This window comes from Pseudoliparis swirei, chromosome 21, assembly GCF_029220125.1.
Source record: "Pseudoliparis swirei isolate HS2019 ecotype Mariana Trench chromosome 21, NWPU_hadal_v1, whole genome shotgun sequence".
Taxonomy (NCBI): Eukaryota; Metazoa; Chordata; class Actinopteri; order Perciformes; family Liparidae; genus Pseudoliparis; species Pseudoliparis swirei.
The window spans coordinates 4722493-4750491 of NC_079408.1; the positions used below are offsets into that span (position 1 = coordinate 4722493).

Consider the following 27999-nt stretch of genomic DNA (forward strand, 5'->3'; position numbering starts at 1 on the left):
ACTGAAGCAATGATTTCAAAAAACGAATTCGAAACACTCCAATTTAATAGATAATCATTCCTGGCAGAATACCAATATTAATAGTTGACTACTCTCAAGCGTCGACCAAATATTTTGTGAAATCTCAGTGTCGACATGAAAAAGTGAGAAATTAGTTTTCAAACTAACAATTGTATATCTTTTTCAAGGTCTTTTTCATGGAAATATCCATTTAAAAATTCTATGACTTTTCCAGTTTTTCCATGACCGTATGAACCCCGCCTTAAGAGGCTGAGGGTCGATTTCAAGTCCTTCCTCGGAACATTTCATCAAAAAAGTTGTACTCTGACTTTTTCTTTTTTGTTTAGGGTTCATCCACATGTTGACCAATAGATTTCCAGGACTTCAAATCAAATTTCCATGGCCAAACATTTTGTGAGATCTCTGTATTATGACACAGATGAATGAGAGACTATAGTTTGATTAAAAGAATACATATTTATATAAATGTTATACAAACAAACTGCGTAAATGAACATGTGACTTTTACGCAGACTTGTCCCAAACCTTTGGAAATACATGTTTTTATACTTTTCAATGCCTGGAAATAGCCACTTTAGAATTCTATGATTTTTTGCAGGTTTTCCATGAACCCTGTGATTAAAAGATTAAATATTTATATAAATGTTTATTCCTTTAAACAAAGTGCATAAATGAACATATGAATATAACAAATTTCCATGACTTTCCCAAAACATAACAAAAAAATGTCAAGAACTTTTCCAGATCTGGAAATAAACATTTTAAAATTCCATGACTTTTCCAGGTTTTCCATACGAACCCTGGATGTTGCTCCTATCCCTAAATAAGGAACCACGCGATCAGACCGTCCCTTTTTATGACTTTCTAAAAAATGACTCGTGTATTTTCCATGACCGTACGAAACCTGTTTTTGATACAAATACTTTCAGTGTTTTTTGGACTGCATATGAAACCGCTTTAGAAACCAAATACGATCATTTAGAAGATCATTTGTGAGATATCAGACACTCTGGTCATTTATTGCATTCAGGTTTTGGATGCACCTGCACACTTGAAATTGTTTTTATATGCTGTCTTGCTGTTTATGCTGCAGTTCTTTTTAATGTATTTTGCAGAATGAATAATTATGTAAGAAACAAAATAATGCATCACTAAAATATAAATACTCTGCAAGCTTGAAGAGAGAGAAAAAGAAGGGCTGGTAAACAATCTCACAGAAATCGGTGCAGCGTCCCTCCCTGGCCCGTCTTCTAGCACGTCAGTCTCCACGTCTATTTGAAGCAGATCCATCGCCTCTGAAACTCCATTCACCGACACGACACACACCTGACCCGGTGTGCGTCGTGTCGGTCTGGGGCCGCTCTCCTCGGGACCACTGACTTCAGATGCATCACCTGAAAGAGCGAACGACATGATTTATTCTGCACAAGTCCGGACATCTCTCGACTTATTTGTGACTAACGGTACATTATGTTGTGTCACGTTCGTGTGTTTTCTCTCCGACATCCACCAAATGACACGTTAAACTTCACATATTCACATATGGCCGAAAAGAGAGAAAACATGCCCAAGATGTCGCTTCGTTTCTTCCGTGAGAGTGGCGCATGCCAATGACGTCAGAGTAAACAACGCGGAGGCGGACAGGTACAATTTATGAATATTAAGGTGAAACAATCGGGGTCCATTCGGGGAGCCAAACATCTCATATTTTGTATTTTGTGTTTGTGTTGTTCATTCCTTAATACTGCTACGGCTTGGACATAAATGTATTTTTCTGTATAAATCCTTTTCAGAAACACATATATTTATATACCATATATTGTTGTTATTCATTCATTCTTTATTCATTATTTGGATCCTTATTTACCTCCGCAAAGTCCACACGAAAACAACAACTATAAAAACAATTACAAATAAAACAGTGTCAATAAAACATGAACAAACAAGCCAAATGTAAGAAAAAAAACGTTAAATGGCTTAAGTAAACAATAAACAATGGTGGCCTTCAATAAAAACTCAAACTATTTTTTTGCAAATACAATAAAAGAATAACATTGTGATAATGATTATAATGAATACTCAAAACAACAATGACCAAATATGTGTGAGTTGTAATATTTATTTTGAGTGACATTTTCCAGGAGAAGCTCTATAAATACAGACATTTATATGTATGGAAATGAAAAAAAACGGTATAATAATATTTTTTTCACAAAAAGAATTGTTCTGTGCTTCTCCAAACATGTTGTCAGGTATAACAATTATATGGGTTTTAACTGTGTAAATTCCATAATAAAAACTACAATTTACCTTTGAAAAATATGATCTCTAACTAACGAGGTGAAAGAAGAGAAAATAAGTGTTTTATTTATTATATAATATTATATATTCATTACATTTCTGCCAAAGCCGAAGCACCATTGTGTGAATAAGAAGCCAAGTGATATTAATCTGATAATTCCTTTTCCCAAAAGCAATTTAGATGTTGAAATGTTTATTTTATACAATGAAACCTTTAGGTCACAGGGCATATAGGCTATAGAATAAATACTATCTTTGCATGGCAGTGTATATGCCAACATGTGTATTATTATTTTCTACAACTGATTTATTATACTTCAAACTGCTTCTTCAACTATCTTTGTAAGTAACACATCACCAATAAGAGCACACATTGAACATTATAACACAGTTAACACTTCATAAAACATCTCACATGAGGTATTTATTTAACTTGACCGTTCTCTTCCTGCATTAGTCGAGCATGCGCAGAAGGGGCTCGATGAAGCGAGGGCCATTTTTACAGTTAATTGTTTTACAGGTGGTGAGTAAATGCCGTCGATCTTTCTAAAAATACGTGGTGGTTTGAACTTACGGATAACATTTTATATTAAAAATGCCTAAAAATAATGTGTCAAGATTGTGACAGACTGTTAGCGTTAGCTAAATCCGCGTTAGTTTAGCGGTGCTTGCGTAGCTCTCAATGTTACGTGATGACGTCATACGCCGGAGTCCTGAGCGCAGGAACATAAACTAGTAAACAGAAGGGAAAAAGAAAAGCTCTTCTACGAGTGGGTTCAAAGTAAGGAAATAAAGTGGTTGCTCTCTAGTGCAGACTACGGAGCCCCGTGTTATTATGTTATTAATATTATACAGTATAGTCGCAAAAAATCCCTCTGTTACACAACCTATTCTACCTGCATTACTGCTTAAAAAGGAGGAATAATCCATATAGTATTAGTTTTGTTCTGGGAAAACATTGTAAAATATGTCCTCGTTTTGTTGTAGCATTAATTAGTCTTGAAAAAAAAAAATTTAAACTATTTATTTACTTTTCCTCATACAGGCTTACTTTGTCACGAAACGGAACTATCGTGTGAGCTCGTTTGAGGCCGGACGCCATAATGTGATGCACAGTAAGTCTCGGCTATTTTCCAACACTTCTCAACGTTAGAGTTTAACTTTCTCAGCTCTTCCGTGGTGACAATGTTTCCTCATTAAGTTGCTGTACCCAATGTGACACCAGCATGCATACAAAGAGGATTTTGGAACATACCGGCATTAAAAACAACTATTATCCAATTTAGCCCCTGCTGCCGTTAGCATTTGAAGCTAACTCGCTACCAAGCAGGATCACATCAGCCAATAGGAGACTCAGAGGAGGGGGTTGCCACAAAACTGCATTGTGGGTATTCGACAAATGTGAGCACCATGAGCATAAGGCGCGTGTCCCTCATACTAGTACTGCAGCTAGCGCTCTTAGGAGGTTAAGACTATACTTTCAGGGATCATTTCTATAGTTCTTGACTTGAGAAATGTGTTTCTAAAATGTTTGGTCTCGCTAACCACGATGAAGAGATTGTGATACTCTTCCCTGAGCGCGAAGCGGGCTCACAGTCATGATTCACTTCATATGCTGTCTGCCTTTGATGACCGTTCGGAGCTCCTCTGGGGGCTTTGAGGGGGGGAGTATGTGCGGAGTGGTTTTTGCTATACTGTTCAAAATAATACCTAAAGTGACACTTATATGTGGATATCTCTCAATTAAAAGTTATTTTAAGACTGTTGGGTTCATTATTGCCATTCTAACCCTTCAACATCTATGGTACTCTAAACATAATTGAAAGGGGGACATTACATATATTTACGACTATATTAACCCTCCTATTACCTTTGGGGTCAATTCGACCGCATTACATTTTTAACGTATCCAAAAAAATTACATCATTTCTTTTGCTTCATATTTCATGACTTTTCCTCATTTTTTGGGGACAACTGGGAACACATATTCTCACTGTGTGAAACATATAAGAAATATCAAGTTTATTATTTATTTAAAGATCTATTTAGGTAGTCAACAGACATACATAAAGTACCTGATACTTAAACTTGGGAAATAATATTAATTCTAATAATTTTCTGGAGGTTTTAATTGCTGGGGTCAAATTGACCCCACGGGTAAAAGATGTTAGTAAATTTGAAGGGAACACGAGAGTTAAGATTGTTTTGTATTATTTAGTGTTTTTAAGGCTGTTCGGTACATAATTGACTTTCTAACCCTTTATTATTCATATCTGTGGCACCCTAAACATAATTAAAAGGGGGACATTACATATATTTACGACTATATTAAGATTGTTTTATTATTCTCTATAGTTGCTTTGCAGATCATGATCTCTCTTATCTATAAAAAGAATAAAGGGGATATCAAATATTGTGTTTTTTTTTAAAAGATTTATTTTTATTAAAAACATTTTTACAGGATATTTATGGTGAAATAGCCAGCATTTACAGTTTGTTAAACTGAAATTCTTATTTTACAAAAAGAAAATACACAAATGTATAACCTTACAGAAACACCACACAAGGATGATGTTTTTTTTAACATCATAAGATAAAAACAAGGAGAAAACAAGACAAAACTAAAATATAAATATTGTGCATTTTTGATTAAAATATAGAATAAACAACGCAACGTAGCTCAAATTAACAAACCTAATGTCTTATGAATATTGCTTGAATATGTTTTACATCAGTAATCATTAAAATCATATTATATAAGATGAAAAAGTTACTCCATCTGTAGGATAATTGTTTTAATGACATAACTCTGAAAGAGGTATTCTTCATTTAGTGAGTACTTCTTGTGCTTTTGAGTACATTTTCAAGTAATAAGTACACATTTTGAATGCAGTATATTTTATTACTTGTATAATATGATATTGGTATCTTTACACAATGTGACACCAGCATCCATATAAAGAGGTTTATGCAACATACCAGCTTTAAAAACAACTTGTATCCCCCTTTTATATTGAGCATTAGAAGCAGCCATGCAGGATCACGTCAGTCACTACGTCACTTAGAGGAGGGGTTTGACCCAACTGCATTGTGGGTATTCCACATGAATATACTGTATATAACATTTATTAGTTAAAATAAGCTGTTATCTTTATAACAGTCGTCATATCTACGCTATACTTTGTACTCTCAGCCCAACTGTCTTAAAATGTATTTACTTTGGCTGAAACTTTTATGTTATAATAATGCGTTGAATTGTTGACATTGCTTATTAAGAACTATAGTTATACATGTATATAATGTGGCTTTTATTCAGGGTTATCGGTTCTTCTTTTCTTCCTATTTGGAGAAATATATATATATATAAATATGTGTTAAATGTGCGCACCATGAGCATAAGGCGCGTGTCCCTCATACTAGTACTGCAGGCAGCGCGCTGTGGAGGTTAAGACTATACTTTCAGGGATCATTTCTATAGTTCTTGACTTGAGAAATGTGTTTCTAAAATGTTTGGTCTCGCTAACCACGATGAAGAGATTGTGATACTCTTCCCTGAGCGCGAAGCGGGCTCACAGTCATGATTCACTTCATATGCTGTCTGCCTTTGATGACCGTTCGGAGCTCCTCTGGGGGCTTTGAGGGGAAGAGTATGTGCGGAGTGGTTTTTGCTATACTGTTTAAAATAATACCTAAAGTTACTAAAGTAACACTTTTATGTGGATATATCTCTCTATTAAAAGATATTTCAAAACTGTTCCAGTCCATAATTGGCTTTCTAACCCTTTATTGTTCAACATCTATGGTACTCTAAACATAATTGAAAGGTGGACATTACATATATTTACTACTATATTAACCCTCCTATTACCTTTGGGGTCAATTTGACCACATTCAATGTTTAACGTCTCCAAAAGAAAATGTACATCATTTCTTTTGCTTCATATTTCATGACTTTTCCTACTTTTTTGGGGACAACTGGGAACACATATTCTCACTGTGTCAAACGTATAAGAAATATCAACTTTTTTATTTATTTAAAGGTCTATTTAGGTAGTCAACAAACAAACATAAAGTACCTGACACTTAAACTTGGGAAACAATTTTAATTCTAATATTTTTCCTGAGGTTTTAATTGCTGGGGTCAAATTGAACCCAAGGGTAAAAGATGTTAGTAAATTTGAAGGTAACACGAGAGTTAAGATTGTTTTTTATTATTTCAAATATTGTGCATTTTTGAATAAAATATAAAATAAACAAGCCAAAGTAGCTGAAATGAACAAACCTTAATATATTGTGTAAATGTCTTAAATATTTTACATCAGTAATCATTAAAATCATATTATGTAAGATGAAAAAGTTACTCCAGCTGTAGGATCATTCTAATACCCCTATAAGTATTTTAGTAACACTATATTGATAATGTGAAAGAAGGACTGAGTGCAAAATACACATTATTTTACCTTTTATTTTTCATGTGTGGTACTCTAATCGTGAACAAAGCTAAAATTAATAAACCATAATATCGTTAAAGGTTTTACATCAGTATTAATTCAAATGGTACTAGTAAAAAAAGTTGTAAGATGATTGTGTACTAAGTACTGGTTATTTTAATAAAATGACCAGGTAGCATGGAAACAACCCTCAATATAAATCCCACTTCTTGCTGCGTGTATTCAGGGAAATCCCGTGACTGTTTCTTAGAACGTGATTAGTTGTTTTGGGGAATAAGACCGTAATGTCTGCATGCTTTGAGTCTCTTTTTTGTTGTTGGTGGTCTAAAGTAGGCGTGTTTTTAGTCCACCTGCCAAAAATAAAACATGCAGAGCTTTAAAAACGACCGTCAGTGGGTTTCTTCTCCATTTTTATTTAACCGTGTTCCTCCGAGTCAGTGATTGACGTGAGGAACGGGAGGAGGATTGTTTCAGGCGCCCAGAGGAGGATTAACTCGTTTTTCTTTTGGACCTCCTTGAAATTTTAAATAGCATTTTTAATTATTATTTATTATTATTATTATTATTATTGAACTACAATTTAAGTGGACGCAGTTGGTTCGGCGAAAACATGAAACGCAAATGATGTTTCACACTTCTGCAAATGGAGGTTCATTCCCTAAAGACTTGGATGATTTCGACTCCATACGCAGCGTTCTCCTTTACAGGTCAGTGAAGCCTCTTAAACGCTTTTGTTTGTGGTCAGGAAGTTTGCATAAATAACCGGGAGAGGATTACAAAAACAAAAACACTCGTGCAAGTCTGCAGGGACGCGGAGAGATAAACAGGGAACAACACGCGCATTTAATTTAAAATATAGTTTAATGTATTGTGTAATACTTCTTCTATTGTTGTGCGCGTGTGTTTTCTCTCGTAATATCTCATCTCCCGTGTTTATTGAGCCGTTACTGCATTATTCACCGGGACGAGAGTCTCGTGCTGCGGGGTAAACCGGCCACTCGAAAGTTTCTGCGTTGTTGGGGGCAACTGCGCCGTCAACCAATCAGAGTGAGCCCATCGCGTCACGTGACCGTAGCACCCCCCGCCCCCCCTCCTCCGCTCGCTCTCAACGGTTCCAACATGGCGAGGGAACATCGCAGGTCGTTTTCTTCTTCTTCTTTTCTAGCTTTTAGCGGGCGAACTTTGTGATTTTCACTTGAAGAAATAAAAATATATAAACTTCGCGTAAACAAAATGGCCGAAAAAACTATTTCTCGCGGCCAGAAGGAAGAAGACTACGAAAGTGACCGCGAGTTCACGACATCGAGTTACGACAGCTCCGAGTAAGAAGCTAGTTTTGACTCGAAAACAAACACACGCACACACACACACACACACACGCGCGCGCACACTCGTGCACGTGTTGACAGGAAGCCACGTGGACACTCAGAGGGTCCCTGTGATGGTTTATGCTGCAGGTATAAAACGCACCGTCTTAAGTTGTGTTTTAATACCAGTGCTTGTAGATGTCATCCCATCCTCTCGGGGTTTCATCTCCTTCCTCGTGCTTTTCAGAGCTTTTGGGAGTGTTTTCAATTTGGGAGGTAAAACCTTCTTTTAAATAATTGTATGCTACTCCCAGACCTCAGTAACTTTGGTGACGTCACGTCGCAGCTGCCCACCACAGGCTCTTCAACGCAGATTTAAAGAGAGAGAAACATCTCCTCTTCAGTCCCACCCTTATGGTCAAGCATGTGATTACACTTTTATTTTATTTTTCTACATATAGTTATTACTGTGGGCTTACAAACACAGGAAAAAAGAGTCAAACAAAAATATTTTAAACGCTATTTTAGTCATTATTTGGATACAAGTCTGGCACAACAGTTGCCCAAAAATCTTAAACTGCGTGGATAATATGTTATTCCATTCAGGACATAAGTCATTAATAATGTGAGTATGATGTCACACAAGTAGAAGCATTCATTGTACATTTAATTTAAGACAAAAACAGCCGGATGACAGACAACACGGCAGCTCTGTCGCAAAATACAACATGTCAAATGATTTTGAGTCTTGTATCTTATTGATTGATGGAGAGTACCTCTCTTCCCAGTCTCACACCACTGTGTCCTCTCTTCCCAGTCTCATACCACTGTGCCTTTGACACTCGGTCTCTTTCAATGCTCTTTTCTCTCTCTCTCCTTCTCCCAGTGACCTGGAACCCGAATGGCTCGATGACATCCAGAAGAACGGCGAGCTCTTCTACCTGGAGCTGAGCGAGGGCGAAGAGGAGGCCGCGTTGGCCCGAGCCGCCGCCAACCGAGGCGCGTCCACTAATCACGTTCGCTTCAGCGAAGCGGAGGCGGAGGTCATCACGGAGCGCAGCAGGAAGCAGCGCTGCGGCTCGCGGGCGAAAGGTGAGCCCACTCTCAAGAGGTTAGCCAGAATCCTGAGGAGGAAACGCCGGCCATCTCAGCGCAGAGGAGGAGGAGGAGGAGAAGGAGGAGGAGGGAAAGACGACTCGACCTCATCCCCCCCAGCATCCATCCTGAAAAACCAGCCAGGTCAAAGGTCGGGTGTGGCGGTCCAGCAGCTGAAGGAGGTGTGCGTCTACCTCAACCCGAAGCGCCTCGGAGGTTCATCGACCCCGCCGAGCGGCGGCGGAGGCTTGCTCGAGCGCTGCTCGGGTGGTGCGCCGCTCCGCCCCGAGCAGCGGAGCCGCGGCGGCGGCCGGCGGAGAGGAACGACTGACCGTTCAGGGGTTGATACCCAACAGCCCGGCCATCAAATGCGGCCAAATCCTGATAGGTAAGAATCCAACAGGTACATCTACGTCTTGTCATCTTCAAAACAGCGTCACAGTATTTTCGATACAATATCGGTTAAACTGAAAATACACGGGTCGTTTTTTAGAAAGTCATAAAAAGGGACGGTCTGATCGCGTGGTTCCTTATTTAGGGATAGGAGCAACATTCAGGGTTCGTACGGTCATGGAAAACCTGGAAAAGTCATGGAATTTTAAAATGGTCATTTCCAGGCCTGGAAAAGTCATGGAAAAAACTGAAATCATAAAAGTTCATTTACGCAGAGTTTGAAATAATTAATATGTTTTTTTAAAGAAAGACGCTCAAAATATAAGCCGGCGTACGCTCTCAATACGCAATATTTTCAAAAATGTTCATGTTTATACCGAGATTTCAGTTTGGTCATTGAAATTTGGTTTAAAGTCCTGGAAATCCATCGGTCAAAATGTGTCAGAACCCTGAACATTATTTTATCCGCTTTTTTAACAATGTATTTTGGGATTTTACTTTAAAAAAATTCTGTTGGCTGATGATGACATAATAGCCGAGTTGTTTCAGAGCAGTAAAACCATTCTCCCAGCGACAAAGTGCAAATCACCACCGCAGTTTCTCAAAGTTCGTGATTAAATAAATGTGTGTGGGACGTTTAAAGAGCGAATAGTCACGGCTAAACAATCCGAATGAAACTCAAACGACGCTCTGGTTCTGTGCCGACGACGATCTGTTCGAAGGCTCGGTTTCTCTCTCGTCTCTCTTCTCTCGGGGGCTTAATGATCGGACGGCTTCCACCGGCAGACGGACGAGCTGCAGTCGAGCCTCGCCACAAATGACTACCCACATGAGTTCCTGTTTAGAGACGCTTTTTATTTCTGCCCGGCAACATGCTTAAACAATTAGAGCGGTTAAATACATGAAATAGCTCTGTTACTGAGACGGGGGTCGGCCTCTCTGCGCACACACACACACACACACACACACACACACAGGTGAAGCTCTTAAATAGCCTTTTAAGTTCTTACTGACCATACAAGCTTTGATTTTTGTGATTACCTTCGCATTGAAAATGCGGAAGGTTATGTTTTGATCGCTGTGTATTTATTTATTTATTTGTATGCGTGTTACTCGCATAACTCAAAAAGTATTAAACCGAATCGCATGAAATGTGGTTGGATGATTGGTTATTATCCGGGGACCATTTGATTAGATTTTGGGATCGATCGGGTTAAAGGTCAAGGTCAAGGTCATGAAAAGGTCAAAGTCTTCTTTTTACCATAGCGCAGTCAATTTTTATCCAATTGGCATGCAACTAATGCCAAAATGTTCATAATTTAATGCCCAATCTTGTGATATGCGAAGGTATGCGCTCTACCGAGTGCCCATTCTAGTTGTTTTTGTTTTTGATTGCATCAAATATATTGAATTGTGGTCGAATGTGTTCCTTTTCTTGTGGACGTCATGATGCGCTCCTTCGACTCAAGGTGCCTTTCCTGCCTGCTGTGTTCAGGTGATGTGCTTGTCGCCGTGGACGACGTGGACGTGACCTCTGAAAACATCGAGAGGGTTCTGTCATGCATCCCGGGACCAACGCAGGTCAGTGTTTTTAGTTTCCTTCGGTATCGATACTGATAGCCACCGATACCGGGGAGCTCCTTTTTCGTTCCCCTGGGAAACGTTTCTATATTCATAAAGCAGCGTTTACAACTTTATGATCGTGGCTTGTCACAAACCGCGAGATGTAGACAATAGATGTGAATAGAAAGCCAGAGTGAGGGCTGTTTAACATTAGAAAACCCTCAATTAGAGAAATTATCCTTTGAGAAGTGATTAAAAAAATCCATCGTCGTGCGTTTTTTACCCCAAAAAACCAAAACCATCAAAAAAGTAGGAATTTGCAAATGACAGTGTGTATGGGGCGAATAGACGGGACTGCGGTGCGACTTCCCCCCCCCCCCTCCCCCGTTGTGGGATTGGAACCTCAGCTGATTAGAAGATGTAGTTGAAAAGAAGAAAAAATTACATTGTAGGGAAAAAGCGAGGGAGATTATTTTATTTTCGGGGAAACCTCCGAAACCACGGTGACGAACAAAACAACAACTGGAAAGAGAGTTGTGTTTCATGTACACATGCCTGTGTGTGTTGGAGGATGTTTTTTTTCTTCGCAGACAGCGCGTATTATATTCTAAGAAACTAATATTAGCATCAAAGTTAGTCCACTGTGCTTTTTCCTAAAAACCCCCGAACGAGCCTCCGTTACTCGAGTGTCCGTCTCTAAGCGAGTTCCCCGATCGACTGACATCAACAGTCTGGAATCCCGGTGAGAGCGCCCTCCAGTCTCACCACATCCTTGTTATTTACGATGAGAGAAAGTGCTGCAGCTCGCCCGCTCGGCCTCTTTACCCGGGGATTTGTCAAATTTAGGCTTCGCCCATTTAAAAAAAAAAGTGTTCTACCGTTTTGTCTCTTCTGAATTTGATCCTCTTGGCTCTGATCCGAGGTTATCTCTCCGTTTCAAAAACATTTACGCCAGTTTGAAAAAAAGCTTCATCCCGCGGTGTCTCGCTCCTCCTCCGCTCTTCTTTAATAATACCCCTACCGTCGGCTAATGTGGCTGGCCGCCTGGGTGCCGGCGCCTGTCCTGTGGTTAGAGCTGACGGACCGTGGAGGGTTCTGGGAGCCGTCGTCGGATTAGAAAAATACAGTTTTGACATTTTTAACCGGGGAAATACGATTCCCCCCACCCCTTTTTTTTTCTCCCGACATATTTGATCTCAGACTACCCGCATTTTGTGGAATGTAATGACCACAACACCTCATTTATTTCTCGGGGCATACTAAAAGGACTTTTTAGGTTAGTTACTGTGTGTGTGTGTGTGTGGTTGTAGAGTGTTCACTAATTGGCATATTTCATATTCTGTGTTAAAGTCAAACACCAAACTGTAGCCGGGGTGTTTTCAGTTAAGATAACTGGATCCACCCCCCCCCTTGTGGTTTGAGGTCAAATCCCAGCAGAACCGTGATGGTTCTGCCTTTGTTCTGCTGTTTAAATGTCTCCGGCCCACTGTATTGTCTTCATAGGGCGTTCCCCTTGTGTCAGGGCTACATGGCATTATTCCTAATATCAATTAAACCTGCAAGACAAACACAGGGATTAGAGACGCTGAGCTGTGTAAGTGGATCATGCATCGTCGCTCTTCCTCACATCTGGACTCTGGTTCTGATGTCCTTGAAATGACATCGCTTTAGCTACATAGATGGTCTCAATGAGATGTCCTTCCACCAATAGATGTGTTCTTTCTTTTCTTTTTTCCCGGTTGTCCCTCTCTCCTCCCAGGTGAGGCTGACGTTGGAGACGGTGGCTCGGTGGGACGGCGGCGGCGGCGGCGACGCTTCACCGCGCCGGAAGACGAAGGCCTCGTCTCCTCCGGTCAGCCAGCTGGTGCGTCTGCTGTGGGGAGAGGACACGGCCGAACTCCAGATGTCCATCGGACACATCCCGCACGCCGTCATGTACCTCTCGCTTAAACTGGACTCGGCGTCACCGCAGGAGGAGGTCAGTGGATGTATGAGAACAAATATGGGCCCTCGAAACAATTCACAAGCCGACTTTTGACAAAAAGTCTCAGGGGAGTCCGGGTTTCACCGTGATGCGTTCAGCATTTCATAAAATCTCCTATTTTTTAATGTCGGATTTAAAACAAAGTCGGTGAGATTCAAAGCGTGGAAACCACAACAAGCTGCTTCGAGTCCTGCAGTCTGTCAGGTATCTCAACCCTGAGGAGTAAATACCTAACTCCACCAGAAGGGTGTAGCAGAGCAGTCTCTGTGGCGCAATTGGTTAGCGCGTTCGGCTGTTAACCGAAAGGTTGGTGGTTCAAGCCCACCCAGGGACGGATCTTTTTTTTCCCCTCTTGAATAAAAGTAACGTGTAAATCACATGTGTCAAACTCAAGGCCCGCGGGCCACATAAAAGGACGTGGTGGGCCGGATGTGGCGACGTCATTAAATAAATATGATGCCTTTTCTTAAAAAAGGGAAGAAAAAATAATCCTGTGCTTTTATTTTGACGGTCATTTTTTTCTGCAGCGGAGTGTGGTCGAAATAAAAGCCAGTGATATATATTCGTATTCTATGATGCAAACACATAGCAGGGTAACGTTAGAAGAATATTAATAAATCAATTTAAATAATTAATAAATAAACCCGGATATGTTAGCGACAGTGAAGTTTAATATTCATGTATATATGTACACAGCAAGAATCAACTGGTCACTAGAATCTACACACAGGGACCACCGCAATGCCGAAAGGTGAGTTTGACGCCCCTGGAATGATTACCTGGGTGTCCGTGATCAAAGCTACGGGCTCAGATAGAGCCGGAGCAAGAGGGTAACGCCTTTATCTGCATTTAGAGAGTCAAAATGTGGAGAGTTTCCGATTTTTTTCCATCCTGTTGGAACGATAGAGTGTCTCGGGGGGGAAACCTGAAACGTTGTGACTCTGAGCAGCCGTAAAAATAAATAAAAAAGGCGGAGTGTTCTCATAATTGAGTGTTGAGAATAACCTGGGGTGTGAAGGGAATCCCCAAATCCAGGAATGGAAAGCTTCCATTACATTAATCTGACGGTTTCCAACGCCTCCGGGGGCCGCCGACCCAAAACAAACAGGGAGAGGTTGAGGCGCTCTGCCCTGCGAACACAACTCCTGTCAATAATCGACTCATTTTAATGCTCTGAACTGAAAAATTACAGAATTTCCCTGTTTTTAAACTGGATCCAGTGTGTGTGTGTGTTTTCTTAAACTACCGACACCTCCTACACTGTAATCACATTCCCCTCCGGACGGCGATCGGCAGGCCGGTGTTTTCTTTGCGGCCGTACTTCGTGGTCTGCAGCTCCTGTTTCTGTTTCTGCTTTAGTTTCTCCTTTCTTTCGTGACCAGTGCAGAGTTCGGCCGTCTGTCATTTATTCCCTAAATAAATGACAGACGGCCCAAACGTTGACTTTGACTTCTGTGTCCTTTGATCGCTGGGTAGCAGAAATTGGAGCCGTTCAGCGGTGGTGTTTCTGAGTCTTCTCCGAGGGATGATTTTGTGGTGTGTGTACGAGATGTAACTGAAGCCTTGTGCTTTGTCGGTTGTTCTTCTGGTTTCTTTGTTCTGGTTGCCAAGGCGACAAGGGCCCGTTCATTCATGATTCTCTCGCCTTGTATCATTCAAAGTTTCCAACATGCTGGGAGGAATGCTAATGATATATACCTTTATTCGTCCCACAATGGGGACATTTCAAAAATCACAGCATCAGAGCATTAATAAAAATAATTATAAAACACAAAACTAAATACTAAAAAACTAAATACTAATACTAAATATACAAGGGGAAAACAAAGTAAAGTGATTTACTAATAATAATAAGTAATGTCACCAAAGATTCCCCTGAATCTCCCCGGAGCCAATTCCTGTGTTTTCCTGACTGCTTCTTTTTCTCTCTGGAAAGTCAGACATGTAAAATATTTTTTTAGTAAGATTCCATTTTTGTGTTTGCTGTGTGAGAATACAACTGAAACCAAACTAATGTTCAGGGGGTGACAGAATAACCCATTCGTTGTGTGATCTTCTGCACGTGTTTCACACGTTTCCGTCAAAGAGGCTCTGAATATACGTCGTCGTCGTGGCAACATGATCCAGATGTTCCTGTGTGTCCGCGCGTCTGCAGGAGGAGATCCTGTACCAGTACCCGGTGTCTGCGGCGTCCGGCCAGCTGAAAGGAGTGAGGGGCATCTTCCTCACTCTGTGTGACATGCTGGAGAACGTCACCGGAGGGCGAATACTCAGGTAGAGGAAGCAGCGCGGAGGAAAAAGAAGAATGCAACTCGGGTTTTTTTAGGTACATGTAATCACCAATGTGTAACTGTAAAACACACACTGGTTATTTATCCAATCAGACTGGTTCCAACTGGTTCTTCATCAAATCAGACGATGTTCTTCCTGAATATCAAAACATACATGTGTGTAATATTCTATATTTCACGTTCAACTTCGTCAAAGGAGTTACAGTTTCTTTCCTTTCTATTCTTCTCTTCTCTCTGCCATTAAAACAAAACTGGCACGAGGAAATGTTCGAGTCGTCGGCCGATATTCTTTTTTGTTTTTTGTTTTTATGGTCTTTTGTATTTTTAAAAAAACATTATAATGAGGATTCAAAATGAATGTGGTGATGATAAATCCCCCAAAATATTTTTATTATAGCTCCCTCCAATGTTCAGACTTTTCTGCTAGGGTTTAGAAACCACAGTGAGCCCTGTGTGTGTGTGTGTGTGTGTGTGTGTGTGTCTGGATGTTAAGAGTGTCTCTCACGTTGTCTCTCGCCCTTCAGCTCTTCTCTCCTGCTGGGCAAACAGCTGGTCCATGTGGGCTACTGGAAGGAAAGCAACAACCTGTTGGTCATCGGTCTTCCTGCTGATAGGTAGCGGGACACACACACACACACACAAACCACACACACACACGCAGCTGGTGATAAATTCTCTGAGCAGGACGCGTGTCCCCCAGAAATGAACTATTATTTTGAGGAGGAAACTTATTCAAGAGCATCTGTAAAAAACATTTCAACGTCCACAAATGCTTCTTTTTGTCCTTTTCTTGGCGGGATGCCAAACTTTTTATAGGGATGCATGTGGTTGTTCATGAGTCGGGTTATATTACACAACTTTTTTTCACTTCTACGCCACCAGGTCAACCAAATCAAGCGTCATCTCGGTTGAGAAATAATTCCATCCATGCTTTAAAAAAAAGCAAATTAACAACAAATCAATAACTTTTTGCGTCACGGCTTCTGGCCAGTTGGTCCGATCATCGAAGTCGAAGTTCATCCACGTCTGTGTTTTACCATTTTTATTTCCATTTCCCTCCAGGGTTCCTCTGCTGTATTTGCAGACGGTTGTGGGAGACGTCGTGCGGACACTAAAAGTGATGTACGGCTCCTTAGACAAGTGAGTCTCTTTCCTTCCTGTGCTCCCGCTGAGAGAAGCTTCCTCTCTCTGGCTCTCATTTGTCGATGCTTAAAATAAATTGAAATATTCGATCCAAAATGTTCCAGCTGGATTTCACACAAAGTCTCCACTGTCTCACTTTGCTCTCAAATATCTTTCCCATCCTCCATTTCCGTCGTTCTTCTATCGTGCGACGTGTTTATTTAATCTTCGCCGTGTCCTCCGCAGTGCGTTCTGTCAGGGGGACCACGCCCCCAGGTTGGACCACTTCTTCTGCCTCTTCTTCCAGCAGCTCATCCAGCCGTCTCGCCTGAGGGACGGCTCCTCGGCGCCGACCCCCGATGTCTCGGGGACCCTTTTTCTGGACGGACTGCCGGCGGTCCGATGGCTCACGCTGCCGCCGGAAATCAAGGTGCGTTTCTGTCCGTGTGTGATGAATATTATTTAGAGATCAAATGCACTGTTGGAGCTGAAATACAACAATAACACATTTTTAGTATATCGCTTTGTTTCCTCAACTGTCTTTGCGGCCCTCTAGTGGCCACTGTTGAATAATACACAATGTACCACATGTGGATTGATAAACAATCAAAGTTTGTAAACAAAGTTTACAAAGTGCTCTACAGAGAGCAAAACAAATAGAATAATAAAATACAAATATATATATATATTTGTTTGAAGTAAATAAATAAAAAGAAAACAGACAAACTAAAATAGGGGAACCAATAATCGGCATAAAAGGACGACATCACTTAAAAGCTGTTCTATAAAAATGTTTTTTAAGAAGTGAACAGTCGCGCGTGATAACGTTGTCTCTGCTGCCCTCTAGTGGCCACTGTTGAATGTTACACAATGTATGGAGCGTCCATGTCAATGAATATATTGAACGAATGCAGGAGGCTCTCGAAAAAACACAATAAATTGGACATATGAAAGATAAAACATATCTTATCTTCGTCCTTCTAATAATAAATAGTTTTTAAAGCTTTTTATTTCATTTCCTCTCTCCCCAGATGGAGGTGGATACCGTTCTCTCGGATTTCGAGTCTTCTGATTTTGGAGAAATGGTGAGAAAACACATGAATGACTAAAAGACGTAGCTTGTTATGGAGGGACATAAATAGTATTGGGCTGAAGACTCACACTGGTGGTTCACGCTGCGCTGTGACCTCTTGCTCTGCCGCTCATTAGTCGGGCGAAGACGCAGCTTTCGGTCTTCTGGCGAAGGTCAGACTGAGAGGAGAAGGTCAGACTATTTTTAGGTCTGTATTTTTTACGAGAAGCTCACGGGGGTCTGGTTCGTTAACTGATTACAAAAAGCTGCACCTCAGGAAACGGGGATTCTTGATGCAGGAGGGAGTTAAAGTGGATTTGATGGTCTTGAGATTTCAAATCATCCTCACGGAGAGAAACTTTCATTGGTGTCACTGTCATCTTCCTCCAAAGTCTGTGTGTGTTCTCTATCGTTGTCCTCTCACAGTCTGAGGACTTCTTTGGCCTGAGGCGTCTGTACGGGATTCTTGGCTCCTGTTTGTTCTACAAGGTAGGTTATCTCTTCATCAAGAGACGGGTCTGGATGCCGTACACATTTCAAGGCATGGAAGCCAGACGGATGTCATGTAAATTACAAAATAAGTTCAGAAAAGGGCTGTTTTTTGTTGTTTTTACCCACAATGCTTTGCTCCAAGCCCTCAACGACTCTTCTCATCCACATCCTCGCCAGTCCTACCTGATTGCCAACCATCTGCCCAAAGAGGACCTGCTGGACGTGTGTCTGTACTGCCAGCACTACTGCCTGCTGCCGCTGGCGTCCGAGCGGCGGGTCGGTCAGCTGGTCATCTGGAGGGAGGTGTTCCCCCAGCAGAGGGCCGGCGGCGGCGCGGCGCCCGGCTACAGCCGGCCTCAAGGACGCCACTTCCTCCTCATAGTGGGATTGGTAAGGAGGCGCCGGACGGTGCTCTCGTTGTCTACGTGGCGGTTATCGGTTTGTTTATGTGTTGAAACATTCATATTTTCTTTCTCTCTCCACTTCAGAGGCACTTCATGCAGTGTGTGCTGCTGGAGGCCGGCGGCTGCTCCTCGCCAGCTTTGGGCTCGCCGGGCCCGGATTGTGTTTACGTAGATCAGGTGACCCTCGTTGAACTTTTCAAAATTCCTGACATACCATTCACACACTTTATTCTTCCGGGAAGTGACTTCAGCTCAAGAATAACGAGCCGGCTGCTCCCACGGCAATAAATTCTCCCCGTCGGGGAATCGAACCCCGGTCTTTGCCTCCGCGTGACAAGCGGAGATACTGTCCACTATACTAACGAGGAGGGATAGAGTCCCTATGTCGTATTTACTCAATTTACATACAGGGTTCGTACGGTCATGGAAAACCTGGAAGACTCATGGAATTTTAAAGTGGTAATTTCCAGGCCTGGAAAAGTCATAGAAAAAACTTAAATCATTAAAGTTTGGGAAAAGTCATGGAAATGTGTTATAATCACACGCAGAGTTTGAAATAATTAATATGTTTTTTTTAAAGAAAGATGCTCAAAATAGAAGCCGGCAACATTTTCAAAATTGTTCAAATCCTGATAGGTAAGAATCCAACAGGTACATCTACGTCTTGTCATCTTCAAAACAGCGTCACAGTATTTTCGATACAATATCAGTTAAACTGAAAATACACGGGTCATTTTTTAGAAAGTCATAAACAAGGGACGGTCTGATCGCGTGGTTCCTTATTTAGGGATAGGAGCAACATTCAGGGTTCGTACGGTCATGGAAAAGCTGGAAAAGTCATGGAATTTTTAAATGGTCATTTCCAGGCCTGGAAAAGTCATGGAAAAAACTTAAATCATAAAAGTTTGGGAAAAGTCATGAAAATTTGTTAAAATCACATGTTCATTTACGGCGAGTTTGAAATAATTAATATGTTTTTTTTAAGAAAGACGCTCAAAATATAAGCCGGCGTACGCTCTCAATACGCAATATTGGGCCGTCCTGCAACCGCAGGGTTGTGGGTTCGATCCCCTCCCCCCTCCCCATTAAGTGCAAGTGTCCCAGCAAAGGCAACTGAACCCACCCATTTCCACGGCGCTTTCTTCACAGCCCCACTGCTCTGGGTTAAATGCAGAGAACTAATTTGGAAAGAACTAATTTTTTAATATAATAAATTCTATTTTCAAAAATGTTCATGTTTATACCGAGATTTCAGTTTGGTCATGGAAATTTGGTGGAAAGTCATGGAAAAGTCCTGGAAATCCACCGGTCAAACTGTAAGAACCCTGCCGTCTCCGTTCCGGCTCCAGGTGAAGGCCACGCTGCTGCAGCTGGAGGTGTTGGACGCCGGCATCGAGGAGCGGCTCGGCGCTCCGCCCGCTCCCTGCCTGTCGTGCGCCGACTGGTTCCTCCCCGCCGCCCGAGACCGCCTGGACAGCCTGGCCTCCTCCTCCTCCCCCGTCTTCAGCAAGCTAGCGGGCGCCGTTAAAGGCTCCTCCTCCGGGTCCAGAGGCCGCGGCCTGTTCGGGGAGAAGGCCCGGAGGTCCAGCCCCCAGAGGAGCCTGTCGGACAGCGGGAGCGAGGGACCGATGGACGCCGGGTCGGGGGCCGGTTCGGCGACGGCTCCGGGCCTCAGTCCGCATTCCACCCCTGACTCTGGGAAGCTGGGGGGGCGTCGGGACTCTCTGGGATCCGATGGGAGTGGAGGCCTCTTCAAGGTACACTTGTTGTCTTTTTTTTAAAGTCTAATATTCTTCCCTGATTGGTTCTTTTAGTCGGACCTTGTACTTTTATATTGTTTTAATATTATAATTCAATGTGTAGAGAGTGTGGTCCAGTAATCGGGGTATCGCTACTCGAGCCTCCCCGGGAAAGATCATTCCAGGGAGCTGGAAAGGAAACTCCGACCGGATTGTCGAACCTCGAAATGAGCTTCCTTTGTCGGGTGGCCGGGCTCCGCCTTGAGAGAGAAGACGTGGAGCTCGGACACCCGGAGGAGGAAGCTTTAAGTAGAGCCGCTGCTCCTTTGAGGTTCGAGGTTTTCCGGGAACATCGGGTAAATCCCAGGAGGAGCTGGAAAGCGTTGCAGGGTAAAAAGAGGAGTCTTAAACACCCGCCTGAGCCTGCTGCCCCCACGACCAATCCCTGGATAAGCGAACGCTAATAGACGGATGTTATCGTAATATTTAGTCTTGTGCTTTCTGCATCCTTCGCCGTCAGAATCCCAGAATGAAGCACCCGAACCCGTTCTACCTGGGAACGCTGAAGAAGACCCTGACTGACAGGGAGACGGAGGAGATGTACAACACCATGAAGTGGGTGGCTTTCATCCTCACTGCATTTATAATTAAATGTCAAATGAGCTTAAACTCCTACGTGTTGTTATTGTGACAGGCTGACTTCAGGTGCAGAGAACACCTTGTTCCACTACGTCCTGATGGAGACGGTTCAGGGGATCTTCATCGCTCCGACTCAGAGGGAGGTGGCTCAGCTCAGCGGCTCCATCCACCCACAGCTCATCCGCAACTTCCACCACTGCTGCCTCTCCATCCGGGCGGCGTTCCAGCAGAGCCTGCCAGCCAGAGTGAGTTTCACACGGGAGTGTACATAATCTCCACCTGCAGAGCGACACAGGTAACACTCATCAAGCTTCAGATCGTGAAGTCACAGCAACACCAGATTCTGTGAGTCTCAAGTGAAAAGAAGTCAGGCCAAACACTTGTGTTACTATTAATTATTCATTCATGTTAAGCTCCAGCCTTTTCCTCTCTTGTTGCTTCAAGATCAAACTCAAAGGTTTTAAATTCTCCCCGTCGGGGAATCGAACCCCGGTCTTCCGCGTGCTGCTGGAGGCAGTACTTCTCCAGCTTTGTGCTCTCCAGAACCAAAGTCAATATTTCTTTACTTTTTTTTTATTCGTGGCTTCAGTTTTTATTTCTGCAAACATGAAAGAAAACTGAATGAAAGCTGCAAAAGTTTCTCCACCGGCAATAAATTCTCCCCGTCGGGGAATCGAACCCTGCTCTTCCGCATGCAGTGTGCGCTGCAGGTGGCAGTACTTCTCCAGCAGGTGGCGATCCTTCTCCAGCTTTGTTTTCTCCCGGACCGTCTATTTAACAAAAGTCACTATGTCTTTATTCTTTTCTTTTGTGGCTTCAGTTTTTATTTCTGCAAACATGAAAGAAAACTGAATGATAGCGGCAAAAGTTTCTCCACCAGCAATAAATTCTCCCCGTCGGGGAATCAAACCCCGGTCTTCCGCATGCAGTGTGTGCTACAGGTGGCATTACTTCTCCAGCAGGTGGCAGTACTTCTCCAGCTTTGTTTTCTCCCGGACCGTCACAAGTCACTTTTATTTTGTGGCTTCAGTTTTTATTTCTGCAAACACAAAAGAAAACTGCTCGTCAGCCTCGGAACAATAAATTTTCAGCAATAAATTCTCCCCGTCAGGGAATCGAACCCTGGTCTTCCGCGTGACAAGCGGAGATACTGTCCACTATACTAACGAGGAGGGATAGTGTTCCTAAACCACAGGCAAACGTTTTATATGTACAATATAGGACATGTGCGTTAGGTGTATGTCTGACGACACAATAATATATTTATTTTATATATTTAAATAGATAGAGTCCCTTTTTTCCCGTGAAGGGTTGTTTGGGAGTTTTTGGGAGAGGGATGTCTATGTGTACAGATTGTAAAGCCCTCTGAGACAAATTTCTCATTTGTGAAAATGGGCTATACAAATATACTGAATTGACTAGCTGCTGGAGGACGGACACACACACACACACACACACACACACACACACACACACACAGGTGGCGGTACTTCTCCAGCAGGTGGCGGTACTTCTCCAGCTTTGTGCTCTCCAGGACAAAAGTGAATATTTCTTTCTCCTTTTGATTTGTGTCTTCAGTTTTTACTTCTGTAAACATGAAAGAAAACTGCTCGTCAGCCACGGAACAATAAATTTTCAGCAATAAATTCTCCCCGTCAGGGAATCGAACCCTGGTCTTCCGCGTGACAAGCGGAGATACTGTCCACTATACTAACGAGGAGGGATAGTGTTCCTAAACCACAGGCAAACGTTTTATATGTACAATATAGGACATGTGCGTTAGGTGTATATCTGACGACACAATAATATATTTCTTTTATATATTTAAATAGATAGAGTCCCTTTTTTCCCGTGAAGGGTTGTTTGGGTGTTTTTGGGAGAGGGATGTCTATGTATACAGATTGTAAAGCCCTCTGAGACAAATTTCTCATTTGTGAAAATGGGCTATACAAATATACTGAATTGACTAGTTGCTGGAGGACGGACACACACACACACACACACACACACACACACACACACACACACACACACACACACACACACACACACACACACACACACAGGTGGCGGTACTTCTCCAGCTTTGTGCTCTCCAGGACAAGAGTGAATATTTCTTTCTCCTTTTGATTTGTGTCTTCAGTTTTTACTTCTGCAAACATGAAAGAAAACTGCTCGTCAGCCACGGAACAATAAATTTTCAGCAATAAATTCTCCCCGTCGGAGAATCGAACCCCGGTCACCGGGGATTCTTTAGCTAAACGGCCCTAAACAGCTTCCCATTCATTCTCTATGGCGGTGTCTAAAATCGCCGATGTAATATATCTCTGGCCACTCGCAGCTCAGTGGCGCTGTTTTCAGAGTGAAGCTCCTCCCGCTCCTCCCCCTCCTCCGTCTCATTCAGTCTCTCCTGTGAGAAGGACCGACTGCACGTACGGATCTCTGGAGCTCTCCACCGTTACATCAAACAGTAAGTCGTTCTAACTTATTACAATGAACTAACATGTAATGATAATTAGTCTTGACAGTCTCTTGTTCGCGCTGTAAAGTTGGTTGTGTTTTTTCAGTTTGGTTTCTCCGTGTATGTGACTTTCTTGCGCTGTTGAAACGGGAAGTTAACGCGACATCATTTAAATAAATAATGCTGTCGGAATGACCATATCAATACTGTGGATATGACGTTACATGACTATATCAATACTGTGGATATTACGTTACATACACGCTGTGAAGGAACAGTAAACTCAAACCGGGAGTCACGGTGTTTCTCTTTTATTGACTCCCGTAACTTCACACGCACTTCTCCTCGGTTAACGTTACTGATGAAGTTTTACTTTAACATATCACGTATATTAACTGCTCCACATGTATTATACTCAACTAATAAAGGTGTAATTATAGATTAAACTACCAGCAGCATATTAAAACATAGTAGTGAGTAATTGTAACTTTTACTTTTATTTATTTTGGAATGCAGGACCACCATGTGGTGGTATTAATATTTCTATTTTTACTGAAGTAGAAGTTCTGTATACTTTCTCCACCACTGTTAAAACAGAGAACAGCAGAATGTGATACGGTGTTTATATAAAAGTATACTCATAGTCTGATGCAGGTATTTTTGGGACGGTCACAAGGGAATGGAGATCCTTTCTTGATAAGACCCTTCACACTTCATTGTTACTTGAGTCACATGACTGTGGGGGGGGGGGAGTTCACCTCCATGTACTTTTCCACTAGATGTTCAGGGCACAGGAGATGGGGGGGGGGGGGGGGTAGCCTGCCTGCCTGCCTGCCACTGACATGTAAATAGTGTGCCTCAACAAAGGACTTAAGGTTCAGAAACTATATTGTATGGAAACAATGCCTGTCTATAGCGTATTAATATACTTACTAATATACTCTACTCTTTGTCATAACAGGAGAGATGAGCAGACATTTGTTTTACCCTGGGAGAATGGCAGTTTCATTCCGTAAGGGACCACGGGGATTTCTCCGCCAGGATCCGAGCGATGCAGCCAAAGTCCTGAAAGACAACCGTCTCTGCAGGACAAGTCTGCAGCTGTCAGGGAGGAGCTGGTCAGGCAGAACGCACGGACTGTGGTCCGCCAGAGAGGAGGAGACCCTTCAGATACAACCCAGGTGTCTGGAGATTACATCCTGCAGTTTGGGAAGTACAAGGGGAAGTCCTTCCGCCGGCTTCTGGAGAATGACATTGGATACACCATCTGCCTCATCAGGAACCAGCAAAGAGAGGAAGCTGCAGGAGTGTCCATGGCAGCGGGGCACAACAAGGACAGCCTCCTGTCCTTTTTCAACTATTCCCTCATGTTTCGAGGAATCCAGTCTCTCCTCAACTATGAGGAACACAAGCCAGTTGTGACAGCAGCAGCATCGGAGGATGACCAGCTGGTGGGTTTTGGGACTCGTGCCTACAGCACCTGGCGAGAGATCTGGGAGAGCAGGGAGGACGGCTATGCATCCTTCATCATGAAGAAGAAGAACTGCACTGCAGGCACAAAGATGCATAAGCTTCAACTCTACCTGAAGAAGAAGCTGCAGCCACCCACTGTCTCCCCTCTGATGTCACACGCCTCACCTGTGATGTCACACGCCTCACATGCTCCTGCTGAAGCCATTGGTGAGTCTGGTGTCTTGTCAAAGATCTACATGCAAGTCATACAAGCGCAAATGCAAGAAGATATTTCTTTCTTTCTTTCTAACTTGTTTGTTTGCATCACAGTGATGGATGAAGATGAAGAGCTGGAGAGGATGATGCTGAGCATCTCTCCTTCAAAGCAACATGTGCAGAGCTGTGAGTATACATGTGCTCTCTATTATTTATTTGTTTCCCCTCCCTGAAGATTCACAATCGTTTACAGTTCAGACGATTTGCTATTAATCCTGTATTCTATTCAGCATATTTGATATTGTTTTGTGTGTGTTTTATAGCTGTTTCTGCATCTTCGTCATCCTCCTCATCTGCCAGACGACGAGAAAGAGGTCTTTAACCCAGAGCACCGCGCCGCCCACCCACACAACTGGGACCATGAGTTCCTCTCCCACATGCAGCAGGACTCGTCTGGTGTCGACCGTGTTCTGGTCGTGTTTGTCTTTTGGTGTTCCACCTGTTGTCCTCGTGACGATGAATGGACTCCGGTCCTGATGAGGGTACGTATCCATCTTTGTTTTCTGATGTGCATGAAAAGAAACTGCTGTGCTCCGAACACCTGTTGGCATGTGTTTGCTGTGTGTTTGAAGTTAAGGTGCTTCCCCTGCCTTGGTGACATAGTGATGACTGGCTCCTGAATATTAACCCATTGCAACATGAACACATGTGTATGAATGAAATATACTCTGTACGTAATAATGTCAGAAACAGTCTGTTTGATTGGATTTGGCTGAAAAAAGCAGGTGAAGTAAAGATACTTTCTGCCTTTACTAACAGCAGTTTTTGTATGTAGTGTACATCAAAGTCGTTGTTTATTCTTCAAAAACGTCATGGTTGTATACTAGATACTGGTGCAGCTCGCTGAGTTTCACCAACTACAGCGTAGATGTCATGTTACATTCTGGCTTCATCTTGTCAACAATAATAATAACATGTTCAATGTTCTCTACAGTGTCAGAGGCGCTCCTGACTTCTCCCGAGACGTCTGCAGAGCCCGGTCAACTGCCAACTCCACAGAGAGGGCAAAGTCAGTATTTTAATGCTTTTATTTTATTAGTTTGTGTACATTTTAAAAAGATGAAATAAAGTCACACCTAAAATCATACTCATTTCATCTTTATTCTCATCTGACCAGGTGAGCCATTCCCCAGGCCAATAGCCGTCCCCACCGGTCCTCCTCCGCAGCTTCCTGGCTGCCACCATGACGTCAGCCAGCGGACCTGTTCACAGCAGCAGAGGATCTGATGAAGACGAGCTGGAAGCTATGGGTCGCTTCTGTGGGATGGGACTGAAGCAGGGCCCAAACAGCCCTCACATTCACACCGGGTTCCCGGGGGTAGCAGGGAAGTACGTTTATTGTCCTGCCAAAGTACTTTCCCTGTACAGAGACCAAGGCATGGAGAAGGAGATGACGTGGAGAGAGTTCCAGGCGTCTGCCTTCTATGAGATGGGAAAAACAGATGGGCCGTTGACAAGAGCAAATAAGAGAGATGAGCAGTGTTTTGTCATGTATATATCTTTTCTTATTTTAATAATTACATTCTTTTATTATATAAATTATATTTGATTTACTATTTTTATTGTTTTTATTGTTTGTGTGACCTTGCACTATGGCCTGTGTGTTCAATATTTACTGTCCCTGTTGTGAATAAATATATTTCATGGACTAATGTCTACATGTGTCATTAATATGTGAATCATTATAGTGAACAGTCAAGACATATCTAATTTAAGTAATTGCAATTCAAATGTTTATGAGAAGAAAACTAATATGTTACATTTAGGTTATAAATAAATAAGTCAAGTACTGATATAATCTGTCTGCCGCTGGGATAAAGTGACACTCCAAAAATAGCAAAGTAGGAAACACTTTTCTTGATAAACTGCCCAACTGAGTCTCGAACCCGCGTCCAAATGTGGCTTTTCAGGACATTGGACAGCTCCCTAAGCCTGTTGGAGGGTCTCAGTCCTCCAGCTCCCCCTCCCCCACTCGGCACCTTGAAGCATTGTTACTCTTCAACACCTCCCTGGAGACATGCCACATTCCAGCCTGCTTCAAGGCCTCCACCCCCCCAAAACAAAGGATCACATGACTTAACGGCGACAGGCCCGTCGCCCTGACCTCTGGAGTCACGAGTGCCTTAAATGAAATGTGATTTTTTTTCTCTTCCGTCCCGCAGGGCCGCCGGGCCGCGGACGGGCCCCGGGGCGGCGGTTGGGGTCTGGGCCCCGTGAAGGAGCACGGGGTCCTGTTTCAGTGTAAACCGGAGAACTGGACCGACCAGAGGAAACCGGCTCCCACCATGACCTACTGGGTCGTAGGGTACGTCGGCTTTCTATACAGTATATTCTATTTCTATCTACTAGCCGCACACTTTGATGAATTACGGGGGAGCGAGCGGATTATTTTTGACGGGAAGGGAGGAAATACACATCTGGAATAGTCCTTGTAAATAAACACAAGAACAGGAAGCAACTGATCGTAACCACGGCCATTTTCAGGAGCCCGAGTCTTCTTCATTCTTCTTCATTCCCCTTCCAGCCGGATGTTGCTCGAGCCCGTCCCTCAGGAGTTCTACGTGTGTTTCCACGACTCGGTGGCAGAGGTTCCCGTGGAGATGGCCTTCAGACTCTCCTTCGGTCTGGCCTCGTGATCGTTACACGACGGAGCGACCGCTGACCTCAGGCCGGAAACGTGTCGATTTAAAAAGCCGCTCGGTTGGCGAATACCTCGGGAATAAACCGATAAAACGACGCTGTTGCACCGGTTTCCATGCCGACGGGGGGAAATCAACTCGTAGTGATATCGTCAGTTAGTTTTCGGCGTTGGGAAGACATTTCATCCGTTACTTAATTTAAGATGTACACTTTTTGTATGGGATTATAGGTCATTTGTTACAAAATTGACATTAAAAGAAGTCAAAACAGTTTATCTTGTATTCTTTAACGACCTT

The 27999-nt window shown here is 42.8% G+C and overlaps 1 protein-coding gene and 6 non-coding genes across 7 annotated transcripts; 4 read left to right on the forward strand and 3 right to left on the reverse strand.

The window, feature by feature from the left end:
* The first annotated feature begins 3790 nt into the window (after nucleotides 1-3790).
* LOC130212325 (small nucleolar RNA U3) lies at nucleotides 3791-4006 on the forward strand. Its single transcript, XR_008835289.1, has one exon. It is a non-coding gene; the product is annotated as a small nucleolar RNA U3 (small nucleolar RNA).
* Nucleotides 4007-5769: 1763 nt separating this feature from the next.
* LOC130212324 (small nucleolar RNA U3) lies at nucleotides 5770-5985 on the forward strand. The gene has a single exon (XR_008835288.1). It is a non-coding gene; the product is annotated as a small nucleolar RNA U3 (small nucleolar RNA).
* Nucleotides 5986-7907: 1922 nt separating this feature from the next.
* On the forward strand, nucleotides 7908-27973 carry intu (inturned planar cell polarity protein). Its single transcript, XM_056442812.1, is given in 18 exon segments — nucleotides 7908-8095; nucleotides 8967-9443; nucleotides 9445-9563; nucleotides 11064-11149; nucleotides 12891-13109; nucleotides 15271-15389; nucleotides 15931-16020; nucleotides 16469-16546; nucleotides 16775-16958; nucleotides 17560-17613; nucleotides 18027-18089; nucleotides 18270-18482; nucleotides 18581-18673; nucleotides 19846-20253; nucleotides 20756-20850; nucleotides 20930-21119; nucleotides 27226-27368; nucleotides 27588-27973. Coding segments are annotated over 18 exon segments (2832 nt in total). The 5' UTR covers nucleotides 7908-8006; the 3' UTR covers nucleotides 27700-27973.
* Nucleotides 13376-13449, forward strand: trnan-guu (transfer RNA asparagine (anticodon GUU)). The gene has a single exon. It is a non-coding gene; the product is annotated as a tRNA-Asn (tRNA).
* trnad-guc (transfer RNA aspartic acid (anticodon GUC)) lies at nucleotides 18788-18864 on the reverse strand. The gene has a single exon. It is a non-coding gene; the product is annotated as a tRNA-Asp (tRNA).
* Nucleotides 21975-22046, reverse strand: trnad-guc (transfer RNA aspartic acid (anticodon GUC)). Its single transcript has one exon. It is a non-coding gene; the product is annotated as a tRNA-Asp (tRNA).
* trnad-guc (transfer RNA aspartic acid (anticodon GUC)) lies at nucleotides 22523-22594 on the reverse strand. Its single transcript has one exon. It is a non-coding gene; the product is annotated as a tRNA-Asp (tRNA).
* Nucleotides 27974-27999: the final 26 nt, after the last annotated feature.